Source organism: Microcaecilia unicolor, chromosome 1, assembly GCF_901765095.1.
Source record: "Microcaecilia unicolor chromosome 1, aMicUni1.1, whole genome shotgun sequence".
Classification (NCBI taxonomy): Eukaryota; Metazoa; Chordata; class Amphibia; order Gymnophiona; family Siphonopidae; genus Microcaecilia; species Microcaecilia unicolor.
In genome coordinates, this window is record NC_044031.1 from 226,945,009 (window position 1) to 226,958,489 (window position 13,481).

General features: G+C 43.1%; 1 protein-coding gene across 4 annotated transcripts in view; it reads left to right on the forward strand.

Moving 5' to 3' along the window:
• Positions 1-13,481, forward strand: part of FHOD3 (formin homology 2 domain containing 3) — a 942,952-nt gene that overhangs the window by 493,473 nt on the left and 435,998 nt on the right. For all 4 annotated transcript variants that reach the window (XM_030204545.1, XM_030204553.1, XM_030204563.1 and 1 more), the window contains exon 4: positions 373-440. In XM_030204545.1, the coding sequence (XP_030060405.1) occupies positions 373-440 (68 nt within the window). The remainder of the gene's footprint in view (positions 1-372; positions 441-13,481) is intronic.

Here is a 13,481-nt window from a genome sequence, read left to right on the forward strand (position 1 = left end):
AATGGCCTTAGCATGGAGGAAGAGTGTCTAAAATTAATGCAAAACCCTAGTGGTTCATAAAGTTATTTAGAAGCCACTAATTGATGCTGAATTATATACTGTATGATTCTTTCTGCAGGTAAACTTGAAATGTGGAGATTTATCTTAACACTTGTATTTATCAAATGTCCAGCCACAGGCAGCCATTTTTATTTTGGGTTGCTTGTCTTTCAGAGGAAGGGGGAAGCACTTTATCCACTATGGAAGGGAATATTGATTTATGTTGAGTTGCATGGATTCAGATACTGTATGTAAGAAACTGTGTTGGTGTAAGGGTTGATAAAATTTTAGTGTTGATGTTCTTGTGTAACAGTTTTTTTTTTCTGATTTCAGAAAAACTGTACAACTCCAATGGTCGGGAGCTGAGGCGGGCCCTCTTCTCCCTGAAACAAATATTTCAGGTACGTTGGTCAATCAGGTAATGAGTTGATATTATAAAGTCAGGAAATAAATGTGTGCTGTTTCCAGACATTCATCCCATATTCAAGCTAATGGGGGGGAGGGGAGTTTGCCACTAACCATCTTCTTTCTGCACATATCCAAAGGAAACCTGAAGTGCCAGCACAAATTGGCACCTATTGAAGCCACACACACATACTGAAGCCCCACACCTTCGATTCTCTTTCCTGTTTTATCTACACAGGTCTCCAAGGTGCTACCTTGCTTCCTCCCCTCACTCCGTTGTCATCCTATGTGCTATATAGTTGCCTACCAGTGATGAATTGTCAGGGTTTTGACCTTTCATTGCCTTTGTGCACAAGGTTTTTACCCAAATTCATTGTGCATTATATGTGATATGTTCTATTTTAAATGTAAATATCTTTGCTCAATTTGCTGTTCAAGTTTTCCGCATATATAGTTTGAGTACATTTAGTTTGACGAAGTGTTGGGTGATGAAAACACTGTTTTTCTGCACCTAAATATAAGCCTTAGTGAGGCTTATATTTAGGCGCAAAAGAACAGGTGTAGATGTGTACTGGCCTGATCCCACCATTTGTTGCAAGTTTTCCGTGCATATAATTTGAATACATTTAGCTTGAATATGTGATGAAGTGTTATATGATGATGATTAATTTGCTCCTGAGGAGTGCCAAAGGTCACCTCTAGGACAGGGCACTAAGCTTATGGAAGTTGGAGTCTCACTCTATGCTACCATCATAGGTTCTTTCTGTCCCCTTCTTTCTCTTCCTCCATACACTAAAGCATTACTAATATTATTCCAACCCTGCCCATACACTTTGATAAAAATGGCTTTGCTTGCAAGCTGTTTGAGGAGATAGCTGTCTCTAACCTGTTACTCACAGTTTTGTCTTTCACTCATTACATTATTTGTATAATCAGTTACTAACAATTTTTAAAAAGGGTGGGCAGCATACCAGAATTAGTAAATCTGATGTTTTGGGTGCTATCAGCCTCTTTCTAAAACCTAAGGCAAGTAAAATCCAGATGAGGAAATGCATACCATAGTCACCGGGATATGGAGCATGACCCGATTTCTTCTAAACGGTCCGTGGAAGTTTCATCAACAAAACAAAAAAGAAAAACCTCCGCAGATCCCACCAAGGCCAGCACAAAGCAAAACTGGCAAAAAACAAAGGAGAAAGAACAGGTCTAAATAGCAGGAAGCTTCATGTCATCTCTGATATGGCGCCATGTTTCACCATGAAATACAGTCCAATGTAAGAATGTATGCTACAGCGTTATCATAATGCACATTATATATTGCAGGCTCCCCTTGTGTAAAAAAGGGCCTGTCATTGGCATGCGATAACACCGTAGCTCATGTCACTGGTCACAGACCACTTTGTTAAATATTTATAAAGCTGGCTTGCCAATGTTCTGAAGAAGAGGTCACCACAGACCCCCCCCCCCTCAAGAGTGGAGGAACAGCCCAATGGATAGTGCAGTTGCCTAAGTACCTCGATAACTGATTTTGATTCCCACTGCAGCTCCTTGTGACTCTGGATAAGCCACTTAACCCTCCATTATCAAAGGTACTAAATAAATGCTTGTATGTAATATATAAACCACTTTGATAGAAAGGCAGTATATCAAATCCTGTCTCTTTTCCCTAACATTTTTGAGAAAGCCAGACTTGATTTTCAGAACTAGTTATGTGTTTTTTTCCAGCATGTGGTGAATGCCTAACTCACTTAACAATGTGTCTTTGAAAGCTATGTAGATAATATTGGGTCAGTTAACTTGCTAAATGGCCAGGTATTATCCATATAATAATGGGATGGCTATTGGGAGAAGAACTGGCAATTATTTGTTTAGCAGCACGATTCAGCCATATGGAGGATAATTTTATAACCAGATGCCTAGTTTAAGGTGGCCAAAAGGTGTCTATTTCAAGCCTGTTTCATAAAGAAAAATAGGCACCTACATTTTCTTCAGTTTTAGGCCTGTATATCTCAGGTTTGTACAATCAGAACTTAGACATTTCTGCAAGATAAATGTTTACATGCCAGTTTCTGCATGTCTAAATGTGAACGCTGCTTTGGAAATAAGCACTGTAACCAATAATGAATGTGGAAAAGCAATAAGAAACACCTGTGATTTTTAGTGGAGGTCTTCTCATGACCATGGGTGCCTGCCTCTGCTGAGTAAAAGATACTGTTACTTACCTTCAGTAGTAACCCTAGATCAGGGGTCTCAAACTCCAATCCTTCAGGGCCACCAACCAGTCAGGTTTTCAGGTATCCCTATTGAATATGCAAAAGAGAGGTTTGAGACCCTCACTCTAGATCAGGAGTTCTCAACCCAGTCCTTGAAACACACATAACCAGTCAGGTTTCCAAGATATCCATAATGAATATGCATGATCTATCTCGTGCATATTCACTGAGGGTATTCTGAAAACTTGACTGGCTAGGTGTGTCCCCAGGACTGGGTTGAGAACCCCTGATCTAGATTATTAGATGGTTACATGATTAGAAGACATTAAAGTGGGAGGCAAAATATCAGAGATAGCCAAAAAATATTTCTAAATAGATAAGAAAGCCTCATCAGACCTTTACAATGTAATAAGCCAAGAATCCTAGTCAAAATCGACCATAGACCCTATAGTAAATACATATCACTCATAGGCGTAGTTTGACTGTTTCATTTGGGGGGGCAAAGGATGGGGCGGAGCATATTAGCATATTCATTTGCATATATACATATGCAAATGAATATGCTAATATGGAGGAAGGAAGGAAGGGAAAAAAAGCTGGCTTTTTTTGGGAATAACCATAATGAATATGTATGAGATATCAAGCCAGCTCTTTCTCCCTTCCTTCCTTCTTTCCTTCTTCCACTCCAGTAGTATTTCCCCACCCCTTTTCCCATACCATGCCAGTGTTGACCTTAGAAATGCATAAGCTCTATATGTAGATCCTTCAAGAGGTAGTGTGTCATGATTTAGGCTCTACACCCTTTCTGATGTTTTGGTGCCACCTCAGTAAAGCCAACACACAATCTCTCCACTGCAACACACTATACACAAACTTGTGCAAAAACACACTCATAACCTTACTAAACCATAACAGCACTAATTCCAAGGACAGGACGAGCTGCAACCTTATGCGTGAAAAGGCAGAACTGTAATTACACCAGGCTCTAAAACACCAGTACACTACCTCGTGAAAAACACATGACACAACAGACATGATACAAGGAACTAGAAAGCAAAAAATATGAAGGCAAAATACTGAACTGGAAAGTTAACTTGATGTCAGACTCAGCATGCAGCAATACCAGAAAAATTGAAACTTACATGCAAAATTTCACAGAAAGCTGACATATTCCAATTAATAAATTCTGAATAAAATACTTTTTTCTACCTTTGTTGTCTGATCATTTAGTTTTTCTATTCACTTTGGTCCCAGTGTCTTCTGTTTTATGCAGTGTCTTCTTTCCATTTGATATTCCATTTAATAGATTCAAAATAAAATACTTTTTGTACCTTTGTTGTCTGGACATTTTACTGTTCAATCATGCTGGTTCCAGTTTCCTCTTTTCCTGTCTTTCTGCTAATTCTCCTTCAACTGCTTGCTGTCCATTTGTCTTTTCTCTTCTCTCCTGTCTTATTCCATTCCTTCACTACACCTACCTTTGACACATTATTTCTTTTTTAGCTGTTTCCTCTGTTTTTTTTTTCTTTGCTGCCTCTCTGTTCACTTAAATTTCACCCTCGTCCTCATCCTTCTCCTTTTTAGTTTTCAGCTATCAAATTCCATTTCCTTCTCTCACCCACTAGCTGCCCCATTCCTCTTCTCAGTCCTTCCTCCAACCTTCCATTTCCTTTCATCTTTAATCAACTCTCCATTACCACATTTCTGCCCCCCCCCCCATCACTATCATCCTCTCATTTGTTTCCTTCCCACCTCCCCTTTGGCCTCTCCCAAATAGTTCCACCATTTGCAGCATCTTCCTCCCTCCAACCTTCTAGCCCAGCACGCCTGCTCCCTTTCTCCCCTTGTAGCCTAATATCTCCCTGTCCCTTCCACACACACATCCACACCCCAGTATCTTCCAGCCCCCCCCCCCCTGTGGTCCAGCATTTCTTCCTCTCTCTCTCCCCTCCCTCCAATTGTCCAGCATTTCTCCCTCACTCCCTTCTGTCCCTGGATCCACAATCTCCCTCTTTTTCTCTTTCCCCTCTAATGTATATCTATCCCTCCCTCTCATCCATCCCCATGTACAACCTCTCTTCCCTCCTTCTTCTCTCCCACTGCCCACATCACTCTCAGTATCTCCCTTCCTTGCACCCTGGGCCCAACATCTATCTCTTTCGTTCTCTTCCTTCCCCTTTTAGCATCTCTCCCATCCCCATACAGCATCTCTCTCTGTCTCCCTCCCTCCCACTTCCATGTTCCAACATTTCCCCTTTTCTCTTGCTGTCCCTTCCTCCTCCTCCACATCCAGTATTATTTCTCCCTCTCTCTCCCCCATGCATCTCCCCCCACCAACATTCCCCACCTCTCTCGCTCACCTCTACCTAGCATTACCCCATCACCTCAACAGTGCTCCTGTGACTGTCTCTCCCTGCCACCAGCCAGCATGCTGCCTCGCTCTTCCTCGCCGCGCTGCCTCAGTCCCTGACTCCCTGCAGCATTTTTGTCCATCGCCGTCAGCGCTGCCATTCATTCTCACAGGCAGCCTCGTTCCCGCTCCCCTTTGCCGCTTCCACTCCTCCGACCGGCTCTCTCTGATGCACTTCCTGTTTAACAGGAAGTGCATCAGAGAGAGCCGGAGGACGCGGCAAAGGGGAGCGGGAACGAGGCTGCCTGTGAGAATGAATGGCAGTGCTGACGGCGACGGACAAAAATGCTGCAGGGAGTCAGAGACCGAGGCAGCGCCGGCGGGGAAGACACAATTAAGCCCCGCCAGTTCACCGGTGCGACTCGTTTGGGGGGGCAATGCCCCCCCTCGCCCCCCCACAATCTACGCCCATGGTATCACTGCAACTTGTCGAGTAAACTTTTTATTGTTGAATCCATTTCTTTGACTAGTTAATGAGCTACTACCTCTGAAATCAGTGGAGAGTTTGGATATAAATTGTATATAAATCTGAAATCATATCAGCTGCAGTTTATTTAGAGAAAGAGTCATAAACGGGAAGGCTAAGGACAAATATGAGAACATTTTTTTCTCAGAGTGAGACTTTACTAAACTAAGGAATTTCAATTATTACTCGTGCTGCATACATCTCAGTGAGTTTTTCCATGCAGGTGTTAGAAATGCATTCCAAAAATGTTAAGGCCAGAGGGTGATAGAAGCTAGACAATGCAGAGTTCAGGAACATTACGAAACATATAATTACCCTTCCACGTTGGTGAAAGACTTTTAAAATCATATTCGGGTCAATGTTCAGTTGCTGCGGTTAGTGGTTTTCTTCAATTATCCATATTCTCAGCACTGTTATACAGATAACCAGCAGATTAACAGCTGGCTGTTGGTGGTTAAATGGATAGCGATGTTCAGTCCTTTGTATCGCTCCATGGTGCAACAGCACCTCAAATATTGTGTTCAATTCTGGTCTCCGCATCTCAGAAAAGATATAGTGGAATTAGAAAAGGTGCAGAAAAGGGCGACAACAATGATAAAGGGGATGGGACGACTTCCCTATGAGGAAAAGCTAAAGTGGCTAGGGCTCTTCAGCTTGGAGAAAAGGCGACTGAGGAGAGATATGATAGAGGTCTATAAAATAATGAGTGGAGTTGAACAGATAGACGTGAAGCATCTGTTTACGCTTTTCAAAAATATTAGGACTAGGGGGCATGTGATGAAGCTATAGTAAATTTAAAACGAATCGGAGAAAATTTTTCTTTACTCAACGTGTAATTAAACTCTGGAATTCGTTGCCAGAGAATGTGATAAAGGAGGTTAGCAGAGTTTTAAAAAGGTTTGGACGGCTTCCTAAAGGAAAAGTTCATAGACCATTATTAAATTGGACTTGGGGAAAATCCACTATTTCTGGGATTATACAAATTACTGGACAAACTACTAGACACCAAACCAGTTACCATATCAAATACCGACATTCCATCATCAGAAGAACTTGCCAAATACTTTAAAGAAACAAATTTCCAACATACGCAAAACCATGTCTCATGAAAACATCTACCTTGTGTGAGGAGCAAAGAAACTACAAAGCCCAGAATGCAGTGCAGCAGCAGAGGAATCAAGAAATAAGAAACTACAAACCCCAGAAAGCAGTGCAGAGTCAGAGAAATCAGGAGCTAAGAAACTACAAAGCCCAGAAGGCAGTGCAGCAGCAGAGGAATCAGGAGAAGGGAGAGGCTGGCATGCAAGAAAGGGAGGAAAGGGGGGGGGGTGATTGGGAAATGGAATCAGATGTGGAAGAGGAGGAGCCCCAGGATCAAGAGGAAGGGGAGGAGAGAATGGAGCTGGAGGAGGTAGAAGAAGAGGAGAGAGAGGAGGAAATGGAGGTGATGGCGGAGGGCTCCTAAAATAACCTATTGATTGATAAAAAGTGAGTGAACGAGGACTTGAGGAGATGACCGTGGGTGGATGTTAGGAAGTTTTGTGCTGACAAATGAGGGAGGTGGGTCATTAGGTCTAAGGCTGAGAACGTGACTTGGACCTTGGTTGCTAATTGAACTGAACTGTGTGAGGACCTTTGCTAAAGTAAACTGCAGTGAAAATCCTAATTGAATTGAACTGAACTGTGTTGAAAGCGGGATTTCTTAAAGCAGAGTGAGAAGCCTGGGTGAACTTGATAGAGAATAAAATGAATTAAGAAGACAATGGAGTATTGTGATGAATTTCCTGTTTTCTGAGATACGGTTTGCAGAACTGGAAACCTCAGAGGGACTGAGGTGTGTTGTTGGGAAAGAAAGAAGCATGAAGGTGGGAGAGCTGTGCAATTACAGAGACCAGTCCTGACAATTGATACCTTCCTTGAAGAACTAGACCCACACTCTGTAGAATATCCAGCAGAATGGTCTTGGTCAAACCAGGGGCGTAGCCAGACCTGTCATTTTGGATGGGCCCAGAATTTGGATGGGTGGGCCTTCCAAAATTCCTCCACCCGTCTTTGCTCTGCATCTATCTCCCTCTCCTCCGCCCAAAGAACCAGCATTTGCTGCCCCTCCCCCCTTCCTGGCGCAGCAACTCTCCCCTCTCTGAAACAACCCCCATACCTCAGTACAGCAGCAGCAGCAATATACATTCACTGCCTGTGCCAGACCCGCTGACTTTTGTTCCCAGCGACTTCTGCTCACACCAGCTCCATCGACGGACATCTCCTGCCACCTAGTCTTAAAAAACAAAACGAAACAGTGAAGCGTCTCTGCCTCGCGTCTCCTCCGCTCTGCAAAGCAAGCAAATCGCCTCGTCGGCCCTTCCCTCACTGTGTCCAGCCCTCTGATGTAACTTCCTATTTCCACGAGGGCGGGACAGTGAGGGAAGGGCCGACGAGGTGATTTGCTTGCTTTGCAGAGCAGAGGAGACGCGAGGCGGAGGTGCTTCATTGTTTAGTTTTGTTTTTTTAAGACTGGGTGGAAGTAGATGTCCGTCGATAGAGCTGGTGAGCAGAAGAGCAGAAGTCGCTGGGAACAAAGGCAGACTGAACATTGGAGCAGAGGCGGGTATGCACACCCCATGGATGTTGGCTGGGCGGGCCTGGAGGGAAAGTGGCTGGGCCTGGGCTCATCCAGGCCCGCCCGTGGCTATGCCCCTGGGTCAAACTTCATCCAGACTACAGACGAAATAGTTGCACAGGTAACCAGAAAACGCTCATCTGCTCATTGTCAACTCGACGCATGTCCCAACTATTTAATGAAATCACCACCTGACCGATTCATTGCCGATCTTATATCCCATCTAAACTACATGTTCCAACAAGGCTTATTCCCCAAGGACAAAAGCAACATTTTACTTACACCATTACCAAAAGACACCAAGAAGAAATCAAATTATATCACCAACTATTGTCCTGTGGCATCCATCCCACTGACAACCAAATTGATGGAAAGTATGTATCGTAGCCAAACAACTCACGGTGTATATCGACAAATTCTCAATACTTCATGAATCACAATCCGGCTTCAGGCCCCTCCATAGCACAGAAACTGTACTGGTATCTCTCCCTGCCAAATTCAAGCAAGAAATTGCATTAGGTAAAAACATTCTCCTACTTCAGTTCGACATGTCTAGCACATTCGATATGGTAGACCACAATATACTACTAAGTATACTCAACAGGATAGGAATCGGAAGGAATATACTCAAATGGATCAAGGGGTTCCTAACCACAGGGTCATATCAAGTAAAGTCAAATTCCAACATCTCTCCAGCCTGGGAAACCGATTGCGGAGTACCTCAGGGATCACCTCTCTCACCCATCCTTTTCAACCTAATGATGACCCCCTTAGCCAAGTCTCTTTTCAATCAAGGCCTTAACCCTTTTCTCTATGTGGACGATGTCACAATATACATACCTTTCAAATCGAACCTTTCAGAAATCACCAATATAATAAAAAACAGCCTAAGCCTAATGGATACCTGGGCTATGACATTCAAACTAAAACTCAATAAAGAAAAAGCACACTGCCTTATTCTTTCATCTCAACATTTTACAAACTACCCCACAGCTATACATACCCCGGAACACACTCTTCCAATCTCAGATAATCTGAAAATCCTCGGCATTATTATTGACAGCAACCTAACGCTAAAGAACCAAGCCACCACCATTACAAAGAAAATGTTCCACACAAAGTGGAAACTCAAACGGGTAAAATAATTCTTCCCGAGGAAAACGTTTCGCAACATGATTCAAACAATGGTATTAACACATGTCGATTACTGCAATGGAATACATGCGGGTTGCAGGGAACAAATCCTAAGGAAATTACAGACTGCTCAGAATACGGCAGCCAGGCTGATCAATGGAAAATCTAAATTTGAAAGCTCAAAACCCCTCTTGGAAAAACTACACTGGCTACCAATCAAGGAACATATCGCTTTCAAGATTTGTACCTTTGTTCACAGAATAATACATGGTCTAGCTCCCAGCTATATGTCTGAACTAATCAACTTACCAGTTAGAAACACAATTGATATCAGTCAGAACATACTTAACTCTTCACTTCCCAAGTTGTAAAAGCCTGAAGTATAAATCAACATATGCATCGTTTCTCTTACATATGCACACAACTCTGGAATTTTCTACCAAAACGCCTGAAATCTACGAATAATCATCTAGAATTCCGAAAAAAAACCTAAAAGCTCACCTGTTCAAGAAGGCATACCCCACAGTATCTGACATAAACACCGAATAATGAAATATGGCATTTTAATCATGAAACGGACAGTTTTCTACCCCGACGCATGATCACACCCTAACATTTTGTCTGAATCACCCCAACCTATTTACCGATACTTCTTTACTGTACTTGTCACTGTAATAGTACCCCTATACTGTATTTGTTCACACCAGAGTCTATAACCACCTCTCTGGTCCTATGTAAGCCACTTTGAGCCTACTAATAAGTGGGGAAAGGTGGGATACAAATGTAACAAATAAAATAAATAAATAAATAAGTAGCATAAAATGTTTTGTACTTTTTTGGGATCTTGCCAGGTATTTGTGACCTGGATTGGCCACTTTTGGAAACAGGATGCTGGGCTTCATGGACCTTTGGTCTATCCCAGTATGGTAATACTTATGTACTTACGTCCTTTCAGCTGTCCTAAAATCAAGCATATAGCCATATGGATTAATGGCTGAATATTACTGCTATCTGTATAGCTAGGCATTACCACCCATGACCTGACCAAACTCTGTCCCGGCACTATTCAAAGCAGTTAGAGTTCAGGGGTTGGAGATTGTAGAGAAGGGAGCTATGAGGAAGGTCTGTTTGGTGGGGGAAAGAGCTATTGCAATGGACAAGCAATAGGGTAGGGGGCAATGTTTTGCATAGTTTGATGCAGGTGGAAAAGATGGCAGGGATGGGGAATCTGGGGCAGCAACAGGTTGTCATTCATCTCATCATGTCTGCTTCTGCACCTTCCATTCTACTGGGACTAGCGGACCGCTTGCCCATTTATTTTCTTGGGCTGCCTATATTTTGAGGTTGTCCCCAAGGGCTGTTAGTGATGATCTGAAATTTCCACAGGGCTTGTGGAGGAGAAGGAGGAAGCTGAATGGGGGTGGGGGGGGGGAAGATAACATGATGGGGATATGGGGGAATGGTGGAAAGGGTTCTTGGCAAGGTGGCTGTGCAGAGGTGCTATTCATGCCCCTGTCTTTTTTCCTATGATAATTGTCAAGGTGGGTAGAAGTCTTTGGGGGAGGGGAGGAGGAGGAGGAGTGGGAAGGGAGGGGGAATTAGGACTGAGGGTGAGAATATAAAAATGTGGGTGTTGCAAGGTTGAAATACTCACTGTGGGGATGAAGCGAAAATTTGAAACCTAGAAGTTTCTTCTGTTTTTATTGTTAAATGTTTCTTTCAGTGCAGGAAAATAATTCCCATAAAAAGGTATCCACTCAAGAAAGCAGATGCATGGCTTGGCACATCAATTTCCTTTAGCTATAGCAGTGATACTTACCTAGTGTGTCCCCAAGAAATGGAAAGTGTCACAAAAAATTTGGTATAGACAGCAAGCTTGTGCTTTCCTTAATAACCATCTGTGTCTGCAACCTGGGGAGAGCAGAGATCCTGAGAGTCAGGTTCTTGAATTCCTCATAACTGGGCCTTTATTTCTGCTTCCTGACTATCCTCAATAATAATGGCTGCCACCAGCACCACTGGAAATGTTGCAGGTCTGCTGTTCATAGATTCTGTTTGCTTCATAATTTCTGAGTCATATATTGGCAGGGCTTTGTGTTGCTTCACAGTATTTAACTGATTTTGTGATACTGTCACTGGGTTGACACCAGAATTTGATTATATATTTGTTTTGTGTGAAAAGCAAGAAATCTGGGACTGATGTGTTGTATACAGTTGTTTGATATGGGATTGAATGGTAGGCAAATTCACAGTAAACTTACTGTCAACAATTAAATATTTAGGACTCAGGGGCGTAGCCAGACACCCAATTTTGGGTGGGCCTGGGCCCAAGATGGGTGGGCAGAAGAACTCTGCCCTATCCCACAAGTGCTTTGGTCTCTCCCTCTCTCGCCTTTATACCATATGGTCTCTCAGACTTCCCCCTAACCTTTTAAATAACAGACTTTCACCGGTAGCGAGCAGCAATTAATACACACTGCTCATGCTGGCCCCACAGCCTTCCCTCTGATGCAACTTCCTGTTTCCGCATAGGTGGGAATACAACAGAGGGAAGGCTGTGGGGCCGGTGTGAGCAGTATGTATCAGTTGCTGCTTGCTGCAGGCGAAGATCTGCTATTTACAAGGTATGCAGGAGGGACAGTTGGGAGTTTTCGGCTGGTGGGGCTTAGGGATCCCTGCCAGCCACATCATAGGTGTGCTGCTACTGGGTGGGCCTAAGCCCAAAGTGGGTGGGCCTGGGCCCACCCGGGCCCACCCTTGGCTACGCCACTGATTTAGGTGGGTTTTTTTGTTGTTAAACTATGAATATTAGTGTTCAGTTTGTCACCCACATGAATATTGTCTATCAAGTGTGTCACAAAAGAAAAAGGTTGAGGACCAGTGAACTATATTGAAGGAGTATACTTATACTTTTCCTTTAATTATCACAGTAAATATCATGGATAACTTAACCCCTACATTCAGTGCCACTATCCATACAGGCAGGGGCACTGAAAATCTGGATGGTGCAGTCACTGGTACTGTCACATGGAGGGCAATTCTATAAATGGACACCTGTATTTAGGTGCCAAGGAGGCGTCTATTTGAAACCTATTCTATGAAGGAAAGAGGGGCCTACTTCCCTTTAAAGAAAACTAATGTAGTAGCGCTAATAAACGTGTATAATTTAGGAATGAACACTCACAGCAGCCACAGAACTGATATAAATGCTTGCTCCTAGTTAGCTCAAAAAACACATATGCAAATTATAGCAGTCTATAATGTATGCATGCAGCTGTGTGCCCCGCCCAGGTGTACGCTGACCATCACACTGTGCCGTCACATTTAAGTGCCATGTGACAGAAGAGTGCATATCCAGAATATTGGCATCTGCATTCATATATGCCAGTATTCTGGTCATTTATACGTGTTCTTGGCACCTGAATGTTGGCCCCTCTGTATAGAGCAGGGGGGTCTCAACCAAGTCCTTGCACACACCCAGCCAGTCAGGTTTTCCGGATATCCACAATGAATATGCATGAGATTGATTTGCATACATTGGAGGAAATGGATGAAGATCTCTCTCATACATGTTCATCGTAGATGTCCTGAAAACCTGACTAGCTGGGTGTGTCCCATGGACTGGGTTGAGATGTTTATTGAGATTTTAATTATTTATTTATTTTAGTGCATTTCTATCCCACATTTTCCCACAAGTTGCAACACAAATGAAGGCGATAAACAATACAAACGATAACAAATAAAAGCAGAAGGGAACTCCATCAAAATATAAGACAGAAATCAACATTCATTCAACACTACCATCCAAAAGGTTCTTATGTTCTCATGTTATAGCAAGCAATAATTGGACGCTAACAACCAATTATTGACATTAATTGGCACCAACTAGGAGTTGTGCACGCTACTTGATCACTATTCTATAACATTGGGTGCCCAAATCCCGTCATACACAACCCAAAAGTGGGTGTGGCCATGGGAGGGACATGGGCAAATCAGGGGCACTCTGAAAATTTGGGCACAGTGTTATAGAATACTGGGGATGTGCAACCAAATTGCACCTAGGATTTACTACTGGTTTCAGCAGGCATACGTCCTGAGGCCCAAAGTTGGACCCAAGAATCGGTGTTGCATGATATTTGGGCAGTCTTTTATAGGAAGGCACTGAGTGACAATGTTTGAGTGCCATTTTACTGAATC